We start from the raw sequence: 23,650 nt of genomic DNA, 5'->3' as shown, positions 1-23,650 counted from the left end.
CATTGTTTAATGAACCATGAAAATAAGATCAAGGTCAGATGAAACCTGCCAGTATTACATGTACACCTTACAATCATTCCATACACTTTATATAGTGAACCTATTGCGTATAGTATCGAAGAAAAGACAAAACCTAAAATTGAGGTCAAGGTCAGATGAAACCTGCCTGTCAGACATGTACTACAGTACATCTTAAAATCATTCCATACACCACATAAGTTGACCTTATGCTTATCATAACTGAGGATTAGACTTGGTCATGTATCTTTAACCTTGATCACTCATCCATGAAATAATTAAGGTTGAGGTCAGGTGAATTGTACGTGAAAGACAAGGAATCCATATACCAATAAAATTGAGAATGGAAATGGGGAATGTGTCAAAGAGACAACAACCCGACCATAGAACAGACAACAGCAGGTCACCAACAGGTCTTCAATGCAGCGAGAAATTTCCGCACCCGGAAGCGTCTAAATATAGTTACCATAATACTCATAATGAGAAATGATTTCACTTAATACAAAAGCAGTAATTGTTTTTCAGTCACTAAAAAATCATGTGGTCAAGGACACTGAACATATAACAAAGGGAAACTTCAATAATACATTGAAATACATGTGTTGCATAATTCTTCAACTCTCATGGCAGGCAAAACATTAAGGATTTTTTTTTTTAGAAATTAGACACGGTCGTAAGATGATAAAATAATTATTTTTGAACTGATAAATTATCTAATGTATCTTTAGTTCATATATTAATCTCAATAGGAAATAACATGTAACAGTTCCATTTTAATATTCTTTTATTACCTTTTCCACTCATAATCACTATTTCAACAATATACGATTCATGGTAATGCTATACATGTGAATACATAATACAAATTTACATAAATCCCCCATTTTTACAATATAGCAAATAAATGCTACAACCTTAAAAGGCATGACAGAATGCATTAATATACAGCCAATGATAACAATTTATTAAAATATTTCTATAATACATGATTTATAAAGTTTAAACATTGTGCATGTACATTGTACCACAAATGAGTTTTAAGAAATGATTTAACAATGTTGTATGCAATGCTAAATTCAATAGAAAAGAAAGGAACTTTTATGATATTCAAAGAAAAACAATTTGTTTAAAACTGAAGAGGAAAATATTTTGAAATGATTTTGCCCTAGCAAGAACAGACACAGACATTGAAAAGGTGAGAGTACAAAGTTAATGCAATTACTCCGATCCTTAAGCTGTTGAAGTATGTGTATAATCATACTACAGATGAAGAATTCCCAAATAACTTGAATTAACTTTATAAAGCATTTAGCACATTGAATATTTACCTTTACCCATAAACAAAACCATTTCACAAAGGAAGCCGTGTATGTGCTTCATTACCATTCTTGACATAGTGATGTTTGTATTCAAATTCAGACAGTAAATTTCAAGATATGAATTGAACAGTATTTAAGTATCTAAATAGATATAAGTAGATGTGGTATGAGTACCAATGAGACAATTCTCCATCCAAGTCACAATTTGTAAAAGAACAAGTAAAACTGCAATCTACTGCTCACTGATGATACCCACGCGAAACATTTCAGTAAAAAGGAAGTTGTTGAGTGATGAATAATTTGAAAACACATTACACAGTATAGATGACTTATATAAATCCTGAAACCAAATTTCAGAAATCCTTGTATTGTAGTTCCTGAGAAAAATGTGACGAAAATTTTCAACTTGGCTATTATGTGTGAAATAAAACTAGTGTTTCGACTCGGTAAACAGGAAGTTGTTGAGTGAGGAATATGAAACACATTGCACGGTATAAACCATGAAACCAAATTTCAGAAATCCGTCAAGTAGTTCCTGAGAAAAATGCGACCAAAATATTCATGGGACGGACTGACTAACAGATGGACTGACAGATGGATGGATTAATTGATGGATGGATGGACAGAGAGAGGTAAAAAAGTATACCCCCCTTTTTTAGAGCAGGGGTATAAAAACCTGTTTTGCCTGAAAGCATACATTGGGCTCAATGTTATCATACTTACAAAAGCACTCCTTCAAGGATGTTTAAACAATCATCTCCGTATGAAATGAGATGAAAGATTGAACCAATCAATTACGGTAAGTGAAAAGAATTATCAACCTGACCTTTTACTTGGATACTGACTTCATGAGATGAACCTTTATATATATTTGGTTAATAGTTGTATATTTTGCAGTTCCCAAACATTTATGTAAAAATTAATATAGCCCACCTATTATGACTGACTTTTTTGCAGTTTAATACTGAAATATTCATTAAGATCTAATTTCAAATCTGTAGGAAGAATTTATACTATAATTTAAATAAACATAATTAAGGGCTGTCAATTAAGCCTTTCTCAATTGTTGAGACAAAGCAAGACTATTTATATATAATGCAAGTGCTAATGTACAGAGGCAATCTTAAGGTATGAAATTAAGTAAACATAAATGAAATCTGTACCCACAAACTTAAAAACTGGCATCTATGGAATAACATTACTAAGAGAGTATACAATATTAAATGACATATGTACAGTACTGTTTTACAGTGTCAATGAACTAGGATGCACCAATTATTTAGTTTTAAAAGTGTCATGCAGTCACTGATGGCAGTGCTTGTAAATCATAAATAACACACATGTCTGCTGGCTTAAAGAGCAGGATAGAGCAGAAGAACAGGTTTTACCAGCCATGATTTTAAAGGGATATAACCTTTTACTTGAAGTTTTATCAAGTTATTAGAATGAAATTCAAAACAGTGTGGCTGTGGCCATTGATTGACACATTAAATTCATCCATTGACTGGGACAATTTAGGTGAATGTTTGTATGTAACGACCACTGCTCACTATGTACTTTTTAAAGACACTTAAACTATGGGGTCACCAAAGGTTCTCGACACCTTAATAAAGTAATTCGAAAAATTAATCAGAAATAACACGATGTTTTGATTTATATCAATTGTATAAATCAAAACATAAAGGTTATTCCTGATTAATTTTTCGAATTATTTTATAATTAAAGGCGTTAAGAAACCTTTGGTGACCCCACAGTTTAAATGTCTATCGTAGGTACGTCGTGAACAGTGGTCGTTACAGACAAACGTTAACGTAAATTTTCCCAGTCAATGGATGAATTTAATGTGTCAATCAATGGCCACAGTCACACTGTTTTAAATTTCATTCTATATCATTACTGACTGTTTATGGTTTTGTTTTGATATGTTAAATATATTTGTATTTTAGTAACAGTTTTGGTTAGATAAAATGGGTGTGATTACTCATGAGGTTATTCAACAAAATATAGTGTCATACTCTAAAATAAATTTATCTGTATTAAAACTATGTAGTTGTTTATTTATTTATGAAAAAAATCAAATTACAACTGTTCTAGCACCATTTTTGCCATCAAGGAGAAATTGCTTTTTAAAGAAAACATGATGTTTATAAATTAAAATACACAATGATGAAACAAGTGCAAATGTTTCTTTTTTTACTTCCATTACAAACTGGTGAACAGATGGATTTAAATCCATGCATGCTTCTTACATCGTCTTTTATTAAAAGACTTACGATATATAAAGTTATTAGTAGCCGTATGATGTAAAGTGAGGTCTAAACACTTCTTTTATTTTTTTGCAGTTGCTGCTTTTAATGTAGTGAAGACATTATGCATTTAATGATTACCCTATAATATATAATATAAAGTTGAATGAATTGAAATACATGATATGAATGACCTTGTACCCCACTGCTAATCAATATGCCATATATATAATTCAAACTAGCACCTGTGATTTACTTACTAGCAATATATATATATACTCTAACATCCACATATACCACTCCACACAATGGAATGTTATGTTTAAATATTGACTCAATATAATAATATATATCTATGTAAAACATAACAAAAAAAGACAAAAAAATATCCATTCATGAGACATAATTAGTTTCTTAAGTAAAAAAAGTAGAAATTTTTAATGTCAGAAAAGAAGAAATAAATAGGTGGGAGTTTTTTAAGAATGCTGTTTTTTGAAATTCTGAACACACATTAAAACAGTAACTTTTCAAAAATGTTAAATCTATAAGAAAATAAAGAAGAAATACAATTACATTAAAAACACATACATCAAACTTATATTAAGTTTTTTTTAAATTGCATGATCAAAATTTTGAAAAATATTAAATCATTTCATTATTTCAGCACTACTCTAACACACTCAAGCTGCAAAAAAACAAACTTAACACTAAAAATAAGCATCATCAAGAAATCTGATAAATTATAAAATAAACTTGCAAATAACTAATGGCACATATCAATTTTTGGTTTAAAACAAAAAGATGAAAAAAAATTTTGTATTGAAAAAATTCTTTCAGACATAAATAAATCATTCAAGTTAACAAACAAATTTATTTGAAAGTGGACGAGCAGTAAACAAAATGAATTACAGATTTATATATATGAGAACACAAATTCTCTTCAACTGGCATTAGAAGTTATATTGAATCAACTTAAGCAATAGTTACAAACAACTATGCACTTAAAACAAAAGCATCTAACTTATTTTTTACAGTAACGTTACTGGTTTTATTTCATAGAAAAAAAAAGATAGGAATATAAACAACACAGTAATTACTATATACCCCTGATTTAGTAAGAAAATGTATCATAAACCAAGAAATATACTGAACATACAAATATTATGACATTACAGTGTAAAATATGATAATGAATTTCATCATCTATTTTTGTTGCACATTAAGATTTTCAAAAGCCAAATTAGTCTATCTTAAATTCATGAAAAATAGAACATTAGAAGAAAAAGCAACGATAGAATATAATTCTTATTCAAGCAAAACAAAAGTAATGGAATTTAAGCTGACAGCATCTACATAAACAAGGCATTGAATACAATAAAAAATTCATAATGCATATTTACCTATACATAATACAACAATTGCATAGATAACAACAACACAAAGATAAGGTGAGATCAAATAACTCCTATCATTCATTCCATAAATTGTATCATCACAGATAAATAATCACATTTATAATATTAAAATCTTGATCTGACTCAAGTTTGAGTTCAGAGCATATCAAGGTTAATATGAATGGTCATTGATAAAAATTTGTGACACACTGTTACCTAAACTGAAATTAATCTGCTTCTTTGCATCAACTTTGTAAGTCTCATAGTATATGGCTTGCGAAATTTGAATACTATTTGGAAACTGATATATTCATTGACCAATTCCCCAAAGATAAATTTGACCAGATTGAACTCTACTGCCAATAGAACAGTTGGGGACAAAATGTGAAAATCAGGCCGGTCTTAAATATAATCTTCTGCAGCCTTCAACAAATTGGCATCATTTCAAAGTTACATTTCTACATAATGTTTTTGTTTAATAACAAATCAATAAACTTAATTTCCCTCTGAACTCTGTTATCATCCAAAGGCCTTACTATCAGGCTCAAAAGTCTGATATACTTGAAGATATTTTAAGGGGTTCAACTTCGGCATTGATACAGATCTAGAAATAAGCAGAGCAGATACAAAAAGAAAAAACAAATGAAAACAAAATCTTATGTCACTAAAGTGTAAATGATAAGTTAAGTTATACCTTTAAGTGAATGTTGACCAACTTTTAACTAAATCTAGGCAATAAAAAAAAAAAATAGTGTGTTTGGTGAAGCCTAATGAACTATCAAAATTATATAGGCTTTATTTTTTTATTTTTTTTTTAAACTAGAGTTTCTAAAGAGTTTGCATATTTATCTAGATCTAAGCCCAATATTCACAATGGTCACTCTAACCCTATTTATACCTATTAAATCTCCTTACATTCAGCTGTTGGTAGCCTAGGTATCTACACATTTTTAAATTTCATTCAAAACTGATCATTATTTTTTTTAACTTAATTTGTTTTCAGCTGATTGGAATAAAAAATGCATTCCTCTTCATAGTCTTCCAATTATCAAACCTATGACATTAGACAAACAATGACTTTCTTCAGAAACAAATTAAATCAAGATTTGCCTCTGACAATAATATCATGCCAATAATCTACCTTATTATATTACTCATTTCGTATTAGCTACAAGATGACATAATGCTGAGCTACAAGACTGAGTCTTTTTTTCACTGGCCTTTGAGTTTGACAGCAACATCAGTGACAGCCTATAATACTGTCACAAGATTAAAATAACATACTACAGTAACCATAAATAAATAAACATTGAGCACTGACTAGAATAAATAAATGTACATTTCTAATTATCTTTTCCATGTGTAAATTTCATTAATCTGCCATTTTTGTGATGCTTTACCAGGTTCACAGCGTTGTAAAAGTAGTTTTCCATCAGTCATTCCTTCAACACACTTATCATGATGTTGTTCTCTGATCACACCTGTATTCTGTTAATTAAAAATAAATATTTCAATTAATTGTTTTATAAATATGAGATTGAAGGTAGCTACTTTCAAGAAACTTATATTAATCAAATATTATCATACATGAAAAACAAAAACAAATAATCTTTAAACTATATTTAGGAGAACACATTTATGTAATAGAAATGAAACCTTGCAGTAAGTGTGCTGCAGTAAGACAAAACAGGTTTTACTGTGAACAATTTCTGCTTTACTTCTTTGAGAATTAGGAACAGAAATACATGATGGGGGATGCTCAGGCCTCGACAATAACGCTTGTCCGATTGTCCGGTACCAGAGTGAAAAAAGGTCGGACAAGTAAAAGCTATATCAAGCTTGTCCGATGGGACAAGTAAAATTATTCTGCACAAAATAAATTTCATCCAACTTTGATGAACAAAGTAAATTAATTATAAACAAAAAACAAGGAAAGAAGATAAAAACAAGTAATAATTTGACTGTTTACTTTGAAACTTTGAAACATTTTATTTCTCAAGACCCCACCACTTGCAATCGATAATTTAAAACTGTTTCTTTGTCAGGTACTTTTTAACAGGTAAAATGCATACTATTCTCAGAAACCAGTCTTACTGATCGAAATCAGTGATGCGCTTTGTAGATAAGTTACTTTACAAGACAGTTGGTCACCAGCTGGAAACATTCGGCTTCCAGTACTGTTGGTTTAATAGACAGTTTGGCACCGTAGGATCCATATTTTAATAGACATGATTAATAGACAGTTTGGCAACCCAGGAGACATTTCGGGACCAAGACAAATCAGTACCTTGTTTTCCTACCTTATTCTGTTGCTTTAAAATCAATACCATACCAGTAATTTTTTAACAAAAATATTTTTCAAAAAATAAAAAAGAAGAAATCATTTACCACAAAATTCACAAAATCATATTAAATCATATGTAGAAAAAAAATATACTTTCAATACAGTGACCTATAGTTGTTAATTTCTGTGTCATTTGGTCTCTCGCAGAGAGTTGTCTCATTGGCATACCTCATCTTCTTTTTTTATTGATTGTATTTGAATAAACTTTTTTTCAACTTAAAAAACCAGGATACAAATCCAATGAGTGTACATTGACAAGTCTATCAGACTTTGCCTCATGTGCAGAGTCTGATGAGACTTTGGCTTTGATGAAAACTAGAACCTAAGTCCTGTGACATGACTAGATTCAGCTGTTCTCGACTCATATATTTGAAAAGTCTTTCAAAAGATTAAATCAAATTCTGTTTTATTGTTTTTATTCATTTTGTTCCTTGAACCAACTTAAAATGCAAAAAAGGTTATTATTAAGATTTTTTTTTGGACAAGTTACAATTTCATTCGGTCAAGTAAGTTTTGGTATGTACTTGTCCTATTGGACAAGTTGAAAAAAAAGTTATTGTAGAGGCCTGATGCTCCAGAGAAAAGAATTACTGGACCTTATTCTGACACTTAATTTGGCTGCAATCTTATTTTTATTATTATTTTTTCTATTTTTATGAGGAGGGGGCTCACTATCTGAATACGCCCATGCTGAGTAAATGCATTGAATATTATTTTATTGCACTAATAATTAGGAGATAACTGTAGTGTTTTAGGCTTGACTTTCATAAAACCTAGATTTTACTGTCGAAAATTGAGTTTACCTAGCAACTTGTACGCTTTGCATAATGTTTGTATAAACATTATGAAATTGGCAATGAAGCTTTAACCTTTAATACTTGACCAGATGAACAAAAAACATAAATGATGTATAATCTTACCTCATCCCAGCTCCATGGACCAGTGGGCTGTACATCACAGAAATGTAAATGTAGTGTTGACCCTCCTGATGCCTTGATACAACGTTCACCAACACCAATCTGACCTTTAGTATTCAATCGGAACAACTAGGAAACATAATAAAAACAGTTAACATTTGTATATTTGAATCAGGTATTTTATGATCTTTTATGACAAATCATTCCATCAAAATTCCTAGTTTTAACTATACATTTAATTTCCTTAAACTTTTTTTGAATTTTGCTATCATTAGGTTCACTGAAAGGACATGTAATTTTACATTTTAATAATAAAATTTTCAATGAGAAATGAAAATCTTAAAGAAATTCAACGTCTGACTTTTATAATTAACATATTAGCATGTTATATAGCATCTTGATTTGTAGTAATTTTGTACTGGAAGTTCTGAAGAATTATATCTATAAATTAATGCATATATTACTGTCTTTTCCATATCCAGTACACAATATTGTGCTGGACCACAACACGTGAATAAGAAAAACCAGTTCTAAACTACAGCTAATAATCTAAGCGCAAGCAATATCCAATGTTAAAAAATAGTCAAATATCCCATCTCTTTGTATCAACAGCATTAGCAGTTACAACAAAGCACACTCACTATCCTACTACCTGTCGATACATTTATTTTTGGCATTGCACAAGTCATGTCTTCTCTGACTGTTCATGACGTTAAAATACTAAATCCTTGGGATGTGTTTTAGTTGATTTTAGTCTCTGATGCATGATTTTTTATTAATTGTTTTTGGCTTTTAACTAGCTGTCAGTAACTGCGAGTACTCTCAAATCGTATTTTCTTGTTAATTCGACCTGTTGATACTGTTTTTAATGCTTTTTTGTTATTTTATATTTATATGGAACTTGTCTATATACCAGCTTTGATTATTTGGAATATCTTCTAATTTTCACTTACTACATTTGTATAAACTTCAAGATTTACCTGTATTATTAAAACCGTTTTTTTTCAAATGTGATAATTTTCGTAGAGTTAATTATTTCGCAGTGATGTCTTGCCATGGCTTTGTTTGGACTTGTTTGTTTGCTTTTTGGCCTTGAATGTTTATCCCTAATATTTTATTAACTGTGCATTTACATTCAGATATCGCAGATCAAATTTATTCATTCATAGTGTATTAATTTACCTTTTTTGATGAAGTTAAGTCTGCCAATTGATATTTTATTGTATGTTTTTCTTTGTTGTGATGTTATGCTATTGTTTCATAAAAGGGAGAAGGTTTGGTACCATTAAAACGTTAAATCCCGCTGCAAATGTTTGCACCTGCCCTAAGTCAGGAATCTAATGTACAGTAGTTGTCGTTTGTTTATGTAATTTATACGTGTTTCTCGTTTCTTGTTTTTTTATATAGATTAGACCGTTGGTTTTCCCGTTTGAATGGTTTTACACTAGTAATTTTGGGGCCCTTTATAGCTTGTTGTTCGGTGTGAGCCTAGGCTCCGTGTTGAAGGCCGTACATTGACCTATAATGGTTTACTTTTTTAAATTGTTTTTTGGATGGAGAGTTGTCTCATTGGCACTCACACCACATCTTCCTATATCTACATAGTAATTATCCAAAATAACATAATTTGCAGCAAAATATTAGTATGATATCTGTTTTTATGTTAAATATTTATTTATTTAAAGAAAAGAAACATTGGTTTTATCAACTTGATATAATCTAATAAAGTAAAACCAGACTAATTTTCTATACTACATGATTTGCCATCCCTCCACCTTTAACTGCTCTTGTTACCTTTGTGTTACTCCACTAAAGACAGATGTTATGTTAGTAATGTAAACATTATTCTAATAAATCACTGAAATGACAAAGATTTAGTGCAAGGTCATCCAGCTTACCAAGGTCACCTCTATAATGGTAGCCTTGTAAACTGGATGACAACATATAAATACACAAAATTGATGACTCAATAATCAGCTTAGTTGTGTGTTTTACAATCCATCTGTATCAGTTTACAACAGTTCTTCTCCCAGACATCTTGAAAAAGAATCAGAAAGAAGCAGATGAGAGGAAACAGGAACTACATTTAGTACCATTCTGTACCAGATGTAAAACACACATAAGAACCTGATTATTAAGTCACATGGTCACATGATCTCATCCATTTTACCTGGTTACCACCATAGTGATGACAATAACTTTGGCCGATAGGTCCACCTCCCACTTGTTGTCCCATAACATCCCAACACTTGTTACTTCCTTCCAACTTGAACTGAAAAATAAGGAAAATACATTAAACACGTTGCAGATATAAACCTATCACATATGTTTCATAAAAATTTCGGCTAGAATTGTACACAGGAGAGTGCTAACCATGCAATTTTCCATATAATTAAAATTTCCAAGGGGCATTACTCTTTAGAAAATAATTGATAGGCACTGATTTTTGAACTCATTCACCACATTGCTGATATAAACTCATGATATATTTATTCTGAAAATATGTCAAGAATTGAACAGATAAAGGAAAACGATGCAATTTTCCATATAATTAATGTTTCAAAGGAGCATAACTCTTTTAAAAATAATTGATCCCCACTGATTTTCAAATTTGTCCAAGATATTGCTGATATAATCCTATGATATAAGTGTCATACAAAACTGGCAAGAACTGTAAACATGAGAATGATAACCAGTCTGGATAGATAAACATTCAGTATTTTTATGTCCCTGCAACAATTCATGTTGGGGACAAAAATCAAATTTTTATGGACTATATATATATTCAAATATTCAACAATGTATAAATTTTCTTCAATATTCATTTATGAGATAAAAGATAATGTTTTACAAACCTCTCCCCAAGCCTTGTTTGGTGGTAAGGGAGGAAACTTTTCATACACTTCATAAGCTACATTCTCCATAAACCATTTAAAACTTTTACAATTGTGTTCCTTTTTGAACTGTAGTTGTTTAGATACATCTCCTATAGGATAGCCTCTCACTCCTGGTTCCCTGGTGTAAAAATATTCCTGAAATTCTGGATCCAGCCAAACTGCAACAACTCGCATGTAATTCTAAAAACACAAAAGCACACAAAAAACAATTGAATATTTGATGAAAGTGTAAAAAACATTTTCTTCAAAAGAAAAATGCAAAAGATTTCAAAAAGTGATCTTAACTATTTCTAAGTTGTTGTTTGTTGATGTGGTTCATAAGTGTTTCTTGTTTCTTGATTTTTTATATAGATGAGACCATGGTTTTCATGTTCAAATAGTTTTACACAAGTCATGTCTAGGACCCTTTATAGCTTGCTGTACTGTGACCTATACCAGTTTACTTTTACAAATTGTGACTTGGATGAAGAGTTGAGACATTGGCACTTATACCATATCTTCTTATATCTAGTATCTGATAAAATATCAAAGACTTTCAAAGATCAAAATTGTTTCTACAACTTTTAGTGCAGCCTTAATAGACTAAAAAGATTTTTTTTTTTTTAAATATACAGAAACTCACCAACTGAATAACTGGTATTTTAACATCAACTTTACCAAATCCATAAGGCATATGGTTTCTGTAAATATGGCCAACTCTAGAACACGGAACCCATTCTATACTACCTCCACACTGCCATAGCTGAAATATAATGCATACATAAAACATGTTTATTTCACAATTATAAATCTAATATGAAATTTTTTTTAATGATGAAGTCGGATAAAATACTCGTAAGGAATTTGGAAAAATCACTTGTATTTGTTGATTGTAATATTGTGCTCGTGTGTTATTTCACTGACCTTAATAAGGTACTTGTTATAGACTGACATGATTTCTAAGCACCATCATATATCCTCATTTTATTAATTTATGATATTGGAGCATGATATTCTTATCTTACCTATAAAATATGAAGGACATGTTACTCACAGAATCTGAAAAAACAAACCTTATCACAAAAACATAATGTCAACTAACAACCATTCTATTTAGTCTTAGATGCATGATTTTTTTTTTATTAGTTGTTAGTGGCTTTGAACTAGCTGTCAGATAACTGCGAGTACTCTCAGATCTGTTCCTAGTGTCTTTTTGTTGTCGGGATGTACAAGTACCCGGCCACGTCCACTTGTTTTTTGTCTATCTGATGAGTTAAGCCTTTTTCAACTGATTTTTATAAGTTCGTTCTTATGTTGTACTGTTATACCACTGTCCCAGGTTAGGGGGAGGGTTGGGATCCCACTAACATGTTTAACCCCACCACATTATGTATGTATGTGCCTGTCCCAAGTCAGGAGCCTGTAATTCAGTGGTTGTCGTTTGTTTATGTGTTAAATATTTGTTTTTCGTTCATTTTTTTATATAAATAAGGCTGTAAGTTTTCTCATTTGAATTGTTTTACATTGTTATTTCGGAGCCTTTTATAGCTGACTATGTGGTATGGGCTTTGCTTATTGTTGAAGGCCGTACAGTGACCTATAGTTGTTAATTTCTGTGTCATTTTGGTCTCTTGTGGACGGTTGTCTCATTGGCAATCATACCACATCTTCTTTATTATATATACATCAAATTAAGTTGACCAATTTACTTATAGTACCTATGAAACAGAAGTAATCAAGAAAATATTCACCAATGAGTCATGAAAATTAGGTCAAGATCAAAATAACTCTGTCAGGGAGCATCTGTATATAAGATAGTTATCAAAGATACCAGGATTATAATTAAGAAATAGACCATCTTTCTTCTGAAAAATGAAACTTTATACAAGAAGCCTAGTCCATTGCAACATTTCTATGTTTTGCATTATGCAACATTTATTGTAAGAGAAACAAATTGTATCTTCAAAACATCCGAAAAAAATCCTTTATTTACAAGATTTTTTAATACAAGTAATATGACAAATGTATGAATAGGAGTTTGGTTTACCTTAAATGACAATTCAAAGTTTTCTCCACCCCAGATCTTCAATCCAGGATCATAAGCTCCCATCTCAAAGAAATATTTCCTGTCCATAGCAAACAACCCTCCTGCATGTGTTGGTGCTCTATAAATAAATATAATAATCTATAAATAAATTTATCAGTATTATGATACTTTCACAATAACTTAACTGGCTAAGGCTGAATTTAGAAGATTCTTCATTCATCTATTATTTAAGTTTTAAATTTTACATCCACTAAATTACAAAATATTTTAATGGTTAAACCTATACTACTTTGATATACAGTATATCCATAAGAAAGCAAAGCAAGACCACAATATAACCAAACAACAAAATTAGATTTTCAGCTATGGGCAATCCCTTCTTCATCCAATTGAATAAACATAAGCCTGTGAGCACCAAAGGACAAAGATTGTTTAGTTTTACAAGTTTACTTAAAATTCAAAACTGCATTGTATTATTAGTATCAAAACACATTTAGGCAATATTTTGAATTGGGAGTTATCTTCCATTGTCCAAAATTGTGATTGAATATGTTTTTAGATCAGATGTAATATTGAGATATAATAAGGATTAATGGATTTGAAATTTATTCATATAATTTTTCGTGCATAAATGACAGTGCATCATAAGCCTCTAAAGGCTGGTTGGTATAAATATACATGTTAATTGACTGCTTATGCTTAAAATTGTAATATATTGTATTTCATGTATATGTACCAAGTTGTACTTTAAAATAAAAATATCTATCGATCTATCTATCTATCTATCTATATGATTAACTACACATATGAACAACAATGTGTCCATAGTACACGGATGCCCCAATTGCACTATCATTTTTTGTATTCATTGGACGGTGAAATTGGGGTCAAAACTCAAAAATTTTGGCATATAAATTAGATAGATCATATCATAGAAAACATGCGAACTAAGTTTCAAGTTGATTGGACTTCAACTTCATCAAAAATTACCTTGACCAAAAACTTTAACCTGAAGTAGGTCAGATAGACTAACTGTCGGAAGTACAAATGGACAGACAGACCAAAAAAACATAACGTGTTTACACAACAACGAAGAAAGAATTAAGAAACTATTACAGTTATAAATACATGATACTTACCTATAAGGTTCGCTGTTATGTTGTCTTCTGTCCAGTTCTTGTTTAGGTACCTGACTCTCCTTATATAGAAATCCCCACTCAAATATACCTCTGTGATGTGTAGTACTATATACTGGGTGATATCCAAAGTTATCCCAGTCTATACCATCAATAGTTGGTACTGCCATAATAGTTCTGTAAAAAAGTAAGAGTCAAGTATCCTTTTTATGTGATCTATATAGTACTTAAATGGGTAACAGTACTAGAATGGTTACAGTGGAAATTATCTGAAGAAAGACTAATGTTATTATTTCTCTGTTTGTCTTGAAATTTCTGAGGATCATTCAAAGCATTGTTCAAATGCTTATTTTCTAAAAATAGAAATAATAACACATGCTATAGAGCATACTTCTTTACAATCTTTGAAATCAGCAATCCCATTGACAGGCAACTTTTTAAGAAGTAGATATTTAGATTATTTAGGTTTTAAGCTATAATTTGTAAATTCTATGCCTGTATTGTTCTTTACAAAAACAATTGTGTAAAATTTCTCTAATGATAAGCCAACACACGCTTTATAAAAGAGAAATATTAAATGTCTCTTCTGCATTTATTATCAGGATCTTAACAATCAATATCACAGTTACCTCCCCTGACTTACCTGTCATATTTAATTCTAGCCAGCAGAGGAACAAGCCAGTTTTTATTACATTCACAGTGAGCATCTAAGCATACAATGACATCCCCAGTGGACAGCTCAGCTCCTCTTGTTTACATGATATTGACAATTAACATAATTGTTACCTCCCCTATCTTACCTGTCATATTTAATTCTAGCAAGCAGTGGAACAAGCCAGTTTTTATTACATTCACAGTGAGCATCTAAGAATACAATGACATCCCCAGTGGACAGCTCAGCTCCTCTTGTTCTTGTACCAATTAATCCCAATCGCTCTTTATTTCTGTATAACTTCACCTTTCCATTAAACTGTTTAATATATTCCTCTAATTTGCCTTTTAAATGTTCTGCGTAATGATAAAAGAACAGAAGTTTTATAAATACAATCAGTACAATTTTTTCAATATTTCTTAGATAATGTCAAAGCTTCCAGATACAAAACAGAATATTTTAGTTTCAGAAAACCTGTGTTTTTGGGATCAAAGCTAAAAAAATATCAATTAAGCAATTGTTTGTTCTGTCTTCTTTATGTTTTTCTATTTAAGCAAATGCACATTTTTCTCATAAACTAATAATTCTGACATGATAAGAATATATGATTAATTACATTCATGAAAACTTATAACCTAAAACTAAATATCAGTAATACTAATTTCTTGAATGATTTTTTTTTCTGTTGGTGTGAAAGCATTAAGAATGAAATTTTTTAACATAAGTTAGAACAAGAATGTGTCCCTAGTACACGGATGCTCCATTCACACATATCATCTATGTTCAGTGGACTATGAAAATGGGGTAAAAACTCTAATTTGACATTTGAATTAGAAAGATAATATCACAGGGAACATGTATACATGTACTAAGTTTCAAGTTGATTGGACTTCAACTTCATCAAAAACTACCTCTACCAAAACAACTTTAACCTGAAGCGGGACATACAGGCGAACAAACTAACAGACAGACAGACAGACAAATGAATGAACAGACCCACAGACCAGAAAACATAATGCCCATAAAAGGGGCATACAAATATGTGTGTATCCTGTATATCCAAACCTTTTTCACTAAAGTCATCAACCATGACCACTTCATGGAGAAGATGTGGTGGTGAAGTGTCGATTACACTGTGTACAGTCCTCACCAATGTGGACCAGCCTTCATTATGGAATACCAGAATAACACTAGCTGTAGGTAGATCTTCTGGGTACTGCCAATATTTACATCTGAATGTTTAAAGTTACAGTTTATTCAATATGATCAAGAAGTCTATATCATACAGCAGAGTGACAATGGGAAGGTTGTTAACTCACTTAAATGCATCCAATCACCAAATAAAGGATTACCATTTGAAAAATTAACTCAAATATACAACTTATATCAGTCAATGAATAAAATGTAGACCAGAATTACCTGCTGTTTATAGTAAGCTGATCCCAAGAATGCATTGGTTCATAAAGTTATATGATTGTTGGTCATTTAGTATATTATCAGATATCTGACATGAAAATACATCTTTTAAACATGGGGTTGAAATTTCGTGGTTTTGTCTCTATATAATATTTCATGGGGATTAATCTAAATGAGGTTTTCATTAAATGATATTATGTCAAATTTATGTGTAGGTTAATTTTCGTAGGGTTTTAATTTCATGAATATATTCTTTCCATAAAATAAATGAAATTAAATCCTCCACGAAATTGTTTGTTTTTACAGTATAGAAATGGTGTACTGATATAAAAGGTTTCTATACACATAAGCTCCAAATAGAGCTTTCATTAGTAGAAGCCATATCAATTATTGTGCATCAGTGGCGAAAAATGTTAAAGCATAAAAATAAAGTAAAGTATATGCCAAAACACATAAATAACAGCAGCTGTGGATGTTTTATAGCCTGACCAGTTTTAGTTCATAACGGACCTTCATCAGATGCCAAAAATTCTGAATTTAAAGTATTTCAAAGCAATCAATTTCCCCAAAAGTAATTTACACCTTGTAACTTATTCACAGATGACATATTCCAATACCTACATTTAGAAAACCTAATAATTATAGATTTAAAGTATAAGTGAGAAGTGTGTTTATAATATTACTGTGGATTCATTAATTTCCGTGGGTACCATTTTAGGGGATTAAGGAAAAATTGTATATTTCATTTTGTGGTTTTGATAAGTTTGAATATGTTGTGTACAAGTTGTAATGTTGTACAAATTATTATAATTTGTACAGATATTTTGTACAAGTTGTCAGTGTTTTTTTCAAAGCTTAACACAAACGGATGATGCAAGCACACAGTCTTTTGTTTTGCATATTTCTGTCATATTTCCACAACTTCATGGTACAGTCTAAAACTGAGCATTGATACAAACACATTATATGAACACAAACAGACTTTTTACGGATATGATTTTGGTATAAGGAGAAAAATAATATAAGAACTGAAATCATTCAGGTATCCTTATTTACTGTTTTAGGACAAGGAGAATAGCACTTAATGTTAGGTTAAAGTATATAAATTTGAAATTAAGACATTAAACCGATACATTTTAGAAGATAAACTTTTATCACCTGTTGCAAGAAGGTGTGTATCAAAAAACTTATAACTTGTACAAAAACCCTACAAATTTTATTTGTACAAACTTACATGTTGTAAACAACACATAGAAGCCTATACAAAATTACTACTCTGTGGAAAATTTATATGCGTGGCTCATCAGTATCCAAAAATTTGTATTCCATGAATAATTATTAATCCACAGTACATAACTTACTCATCTAGCCTAGTATCTGGTATAGCTCTATCCATGGCAATTTTATCACTGTTTACCATATTAAAACCATACTCTCTAACAGACTGGTCAGCTCTGAGTTTCTCTTCCATACTGGTATATACAGCCTGTCCACCTTCACCTGCATAAAAAATGTTAAATATTTATTGGAGTAGGGGACAATTATAATTTCCTACCTAGCCCATGGTTTATATAATTAAATCTAGAATGAACTAAATATTAAATGATAGGACTTTCAAAAAGAAAATGAAAATTTTATAAAACTAGAGGCTCTCAAGAGCCTGTGTCGCTCACCTTGGTCTATGTGCATATTAAACAATGGACACAGATAAATTCATGACAAAATTGTGTTTAGGTGATGGTAATGTGTTTGTAGATCTTACTTTACTGAACATTCTTGATGCTACAATTATCTCTATATATAATGAACTTTGTCCAGTAATTACAGTGGAAAATATTTTCTGAAAATGTACAAAAATTTACAAAATTTATGAGAATTGTTATAAATTGACTATAAAAGGGCAATAACTCATTAAGGGGTCAACTGACAATTTTGGTCATGTTGACTTATTTGTAGATCTTATTTTGCTGAAGATTATTGCTCTTTACAGTTTATCTCTATCTATAATAATATTCCAGATAATAACTAAAAACTGCAAAATTTCCTTAAAATTACTAATTTGGGGGCAGCAACCCAACAATGGGTTATCCGATTTGTCTGAAAATTTCAGGGCAGATACATCTTGACCTAATAGACAACTTTACCCCCATGTCAGATTTGCTCTAAATGCTTTGGTTTCAAAGTTATAAGCCAAAATCTACATTTTACCCCCATGTTCTATTTTTAGCCATGGCGGCCATCTTGGTTGGTTGGCAGGGTCACGCCACACATTTTTTAAACTAAATACACCAATGATGATTGTCACCAAGTTTGATAAATTTGGCCCAGTAGTTTCAGAGGAGAAGATTTTTGTAAAGGTTTACAGACGACGGATGCCAAGTGATGAGAAAAGCTCACTTGACCTTTCAGGTCAGGTGAGCTAAAAACATCTTTGCTCTTCTCAACCTTGCCATCAAACCCTTGTCTCCTATACACATGATATCGATTGTATATCTGTAACTGTCACCCAATGTATCTTTCTCTTGAAGAATAACATGACAGTGATTCATTAGAAATACATGGTACAGATTAGCAAGTATAGTACACTAATAAAACTATGGGTGCCAGGCAATATCAGATTTACAGTGATCAATACTGAAGATAGAGTTATCTTCCTTCTATTTAGAGATATGACCTTGTGTTAGAGTCTACTGCAATTGGTTATAATCAGTGTTCCTTTCCTTTTCGTGTGTTTTAGCTGTGCATTTACTTATTTTGTGTCAGGGATGTATAACCCATATCCTGTGTTTTTTCTAATAAAAGTTGTTTTTCGGACTAACCATGCTAACCAAGGCTACTTGAAGCTGTTTTTTGTTTTGTTTTACGGTATTCAACTAGAATAGGTGATTTTCACTTGTCATCGTTACTTATCATAACCACCAATGCTTGGTTTTCATTTTTTAAGATATTGCCTGCAGCTATTAAAGGTGTTTTCGTCATTCCCTGTCTAAATGTTTCTTACCTGGACCACTTTTAGCTGGTTTCTCTTTGGGCTCAAAGTTACCCAATACACCTGGCTTCAGGACGGCGGTAGGTCCAAACTTCCTCTGTGGCTCGACTGGCTTTAAATCCTTAGCTTCCATTGGATTTTCTACCACATTTTGTACCACATCATTTTTGACAGGAATTCCAGTATCATGATGAACTCCCTAAAGAAATCAGAAAGTGCACATCAATTAGTTATAGTCAAACTTCCTTTTATCATGAGTATAAGGAGACAAGTACAGCCAACAATAATAAATAAAGATTCTTGGTTTTACTTTAAACATATTTTTAGTGGGAAAATAGTGCAAATAGGAAAAGACACAAGCGAAACAGACTTTATATGGAATCTTCACCATTGAACATATCTATCAATATAATGAAAAAGAACATGCAAGTATAAATTCAGAATTTGCATAAATTGGACAGAAATAAAACTGGTAGAATATAAAGAAGAACAGACGCTGAACTTTGATAAAGATGTGCTACAGCTGGTGATCACTTTTTACTGTCTAATCAGTGGGGATTTCTAATTTCATGTGTAACATGTACAATGTATAATACCTTTCTTTTACGCATACGTTTCATGAGAGCTTCACTTTCGCTACTGCTACCTTCTAATTTACTGATCAGAAATGGTAGAATAAAAATCAAGGCAAGCACTGCCACTCCAATTTTTATAGCCGATTTCTTTCTAATGTGATACCTCATTTTCACCTGTTATTATCAATTTCTTGATCTGAAAAATATTCAAATAGAAAAGTTATATATTAGCAGTTGGAATAATTATAATTTGACAAATTCAAGTGTTAAAATAGTTTATATCTGTGCAACAAATCTATGTTCGATGTTACATCCCAGCTCCTTTGTTCTAACAGGGGTGATCTGAGCCGGATCACCCCTACCAGATCACCCCAGTTTGAGTGTCTTTGTTATGCATGCTTTCCTTTGTTCTGAGTCATTTTGGCGGGAAGGACACATCCACTGTAAAACTTATAATTAATTATACGGAAAAGACTATGTATCAAAATTCACGTAGAAAAAATCCAGTGTATATGCTGGGACTCAAACTCAAAGACCTTTAGCATATCAAGCCACGACACATACCACTACACCAGGACGACTGGATATAAACGAACAGTAATTTAACATACTTAACGGAAGCAAGATCTTTTGATAAATAGGTCGAGTTGGCAGAACTTTATTCAGTGGGGTTTAAACCTTTTTCGTTAATAAGTGAGATACCAGACTGATTGTTCAATTTGATTTTACACTTTTTTTAAAGTAGGGAGAGTCGGTAAACAAGAGTGTGACAGATTTTTTTTATAAAGTGGCGATATAGTGTGGGCCGATTTGCAAGTGGGGCGAGTTGACATTGTTTGATAACTACTCATCGTGTTCGGGAGTCACAAAGGGTATACATCATATAGTAATATATAAAGTATATTATAATGGTTGTGTGGCGTTCTAAACTAGATTTTATGAATTGTAAATGGTTTTTCGTCTAATCTAAAACAGCTGGGATGTAAAATAGTTATCCCACTCGGACTTGGTGTGTCAGTGTTAGATCACCCTCTGGCCTCTGGCCATCGGGGTGATCTTACACTGACACACCGCGTCATCGTGGGATAACTATTAAATACTGTTGTTTATTTGGTGAGTGGTACTCTCTATACTTTTGAATGATTTGTATTCACTCAGTGTTCTATCTAGGATTCAAAGGCAGAAGTAATGGCCATCCCATGAGGACATGGTGTGTCAGTGTAAGATCACCAAGTCCTTATGGGATAACCATTTTACGTTCCAGCTGTGCTATATTAAAGATAGATGAAGGACGCCTTATTATGATTTCTTGTTTGAAAATGGACAACTTGATCATGTTTACAGATAAAGAATTTAAATGATTAGAGCATGTAGTCAAATCAAACGCAATTTAGAGCTTACATTGTATGTTACTTGTCGATGGGCATATTGATTTTAAGTAAAACTTTTGATATTTAATTTCAATATAACCAAAATTTTGCAGTGTAGTTCTTTGGCAAATTTTCGAGTGCAATATTTCGATACTTATTTCTTGCACAGAAGTAACATACTAAAGTTTGGAAAACTATTTCAGTTTAAAATAAACCAGATGATCCGCAGGGCGCAGCTTTATACAACCGCAGAGGTCCAACCCTGAAAGGTTGGGGCTAGTATGGACACAACATTCAAGCTGGATACTGCTCTGAATTTGGATTGTGATTAAATAGTTGACACAACATAGGTTTCTGACACAGAATGAATGTGGTCTAATGAGCTTAAATCTTTTTTTTGCTTTTGAGCAATTCACTATGCTGTTGAATATTAATCCTCTCAAAAAAAAAAATATTTGAAGAAATTTTCTTTTTAATTTCTGAAATCTGAAAAATCTGTACAACTTGTCCAAAAAAGATATATTTTGGGGAAATAATATTTTATATCTTATCGTTGTACATGTATATGTAACCATTTAATTCATAAAGTCATAAGTTTGATCACCTCTAAAACTTTGATATAAACTTTGGGATCAAATTTATAACCAAGGATTTGTACGACAGTTCACTTCCGACTTTAGACCCGTTTCTTAGATAGGTCAAAAACAAAAGACGCTTGCTTTTGTCAACAAAGGTGCCATCGATCTACAAACTGTAATAACCTCAAATAAAAAAATAAATTAGAGATCGCAATATATTTCAGATACAATTATTTTATGCACAATTATACTAGTAATTCTCAAAATATTAGGCATGTCTATGTTTAGAGGCGGATTTAGGGGGAGGCCCTTGACCCCCCTTTTTGGGGAAAAAATTGGTTGCTTATATTGGGAATCACTGAAGCGTGACTTAAGCGGGCCCCCTCTTAGGTCAATCAGTGGGCCCCCACTTATGAAAATTTCTGGATCCGCCACTGATGTTCAAACATATAAAAGGAAAATTCGGAAAAATATATTAGTAGGTCGAAAATACAAATATACACGAGGATATATGATCATATGTACAAAAATGGTATGCCCAAATTTTTTCCATTATGTTTGCTGTTTTGATATAATTACATTTATAGTACAGTCTCATTGGGGGTCATAAACCTAATTTGTATAGGATAGATTTATAAACAGTATTCAGTAAAACTGTCAACGTGGCCTGAGCAGTTGCTGAAATGTTCTGTCACCCAAGTGACAACCTGCTAGTTTCCTCTTAAAGAAAAACCTTCAACATGAAGTTAAATGCTTTTGTAAAAAGATATGCCCTTAATCTCATTATTTTTACAATCAAAATTGTTCTTTTGACGAAAATTTAAAAAACACAAGAAACTTTACCGGAAACAGGTTACTGTTTACATCAAAACTGAAGAGGTAATACAAGGGAAGTAATCCATTATTAGAATCATTTTCATACGCAATACCAAGCATTTTTATAGTGTCTTACTATACAAATCCTTGGCAATACTTTTGTTGGTAATGATTTAATTTGTTTTTTTTTTGTGTTTTAAAGCCACTTTAAGTACCGCTTTTTGGCTGTTTCGTGGCGCACAATTTAATTGGTTTTGATAGGAAAAGTTAAACTGATAATCCTAGTCAATTAAGATTAAGTGGAGTCGAGTGCACCAGATTCTTTATCTATACTATTAAACGAGAAGACCTCATTTTTGGTGTCGCGTCTCTTCTTTCCACAATAAATTAATCAACACGCCTCTGTGTCCTATAAGTACAGTGCATAGTCGCATTTGTCATCCATTCATATGATTATTCAGATTGAGTTATTTTAGGAGAAAAACGAGAAAAAAGGCATCCGGGTATTGTCCCGTCATTGTACGAAATTTTAAGTCAGATTAGACTTCCGGTTTGCGTTTTTCTGTGTACTTTGAACATACATATACTACGAATAAAGTGTATTTTCAGAATTTTATCTGCTATCATTTTCAAGTTTACTATCCACGGCAGTCACAGAGTTTATTAAATAGAGAGGGTCTGTATACTATATCAATGATCACCATGGATCGATTAGTAAACTTAGAATTGAAAGTAAATACGCTTTATTTATATAGTAATGAATGTTCATAATATACAGATAATATTCTGTAACTCATTCATCATTTATTCTTCATGTGATCATCATTTTATATTGTTAACGTTTCATTCCGTACATCTCTTTATGTGCGCCAGTTTTAGGAGTTTTATAAAGGACAGTGTAGGAATCCGCGTTACTTTCCCCTTTCTTGTAATGAGAAAACTGCTCAGCGAGTCGTG

The 23,650-nt window shown here is 31.6% G+C and overlaps 1 protein-coding gene across 2 annotated transcripts; it reads right to left on the bottom strand.

The window, feature by feature from the left end:
* Positions 1-784: 784 nt before the first annotated feature.
* LOC143068085 (N-acetylgalactosaminyltransferase 7-like) lies at positions 785-22,763 on the bottom strand. 2 transcript variants are annotated; one of them, XM_076241853.1, is made up of 13 exons: positions 22,721-22,763; positions 19,951-20,125; positions 19,367-19,553; positions 17,727-17,865; positions 16,015-16,181; positions 15,098-15,305; positions 14,301-14,474; positions 13,162-13,279; positions 11,758-11,877; positions 11,094-11,315; positions 10,409-10,510; positions 8,242-8,367; positions 785-6,465 (listed from the first exon to the last, which is right to left on the bottom strand). In XM_076241853.1, exons 2-13 carry the CDS (start codon positions 20,095-20,097, stop codon positions 6,325-6,327), a joined length of 1,851 nt encoding a protein of 616 aa, XP_076097968.1. In that variant the 5' UTR covers positions 20,098-20,125; positions 22,721-22,763; the 3' UTR covers positions 785-6,324. The 2 variants fall into 2 exon arrangements, with proteins under 2 accessions (XP_076097968.1, XP_076097969.1); XM_076241854.1 differs by lacking the exon at positions 22,721-22,763 and adding an exon at positions 21,904-22,051.
* Positions 22,764-23,650: the final 887 nt, after the last annotated feature.

Source organism: Mytilus galloprovincialis, chromosome 3 (assembly GCF_965363235.1).
Source record: "Mytilus galloprovincialis chromosome 3, xbMytGall1.hap1.1, whole genome shotgun sequence".
Classification (NCBI taxonomy): Eukaryota; Metazoa; Mollusca; class Bivalvia; order Mytilida; family Mytilidae; genus Mytilus; species Mytilus galloprovincialis.
This window is presented reverse-complemented; position numbering and strand designations above follow the sequence as displayed.

What these genes read in the sequence shown, in the direction of transcription:
- LOC143068085 (XM_076241853.1), bottom strand. Translation starts at nt 20,097, where the DNA reads ATGAGGTATCACATTAGAAAGAAATCGGCTATAAAAATTGGAGTGGCA. An exon ending in ACCAGCTAAAAGTGGTCCAG is followed by an intron (nt 17,866 to 19,366) that starts GTAAGAAACATT and finishes TTTTTTATGCAG; the next exon opens with GTGAAGGTGGACAGGCTGTA. An exon ending in GTCCATGGAGCTGGGATGAG is followed by an intron (nt 6,466 to 8,241) that starts GTAAGATTATAC and finishes TTTAATTAACAG; the next exon opens with AATACAGGTGTGATCAGAGA.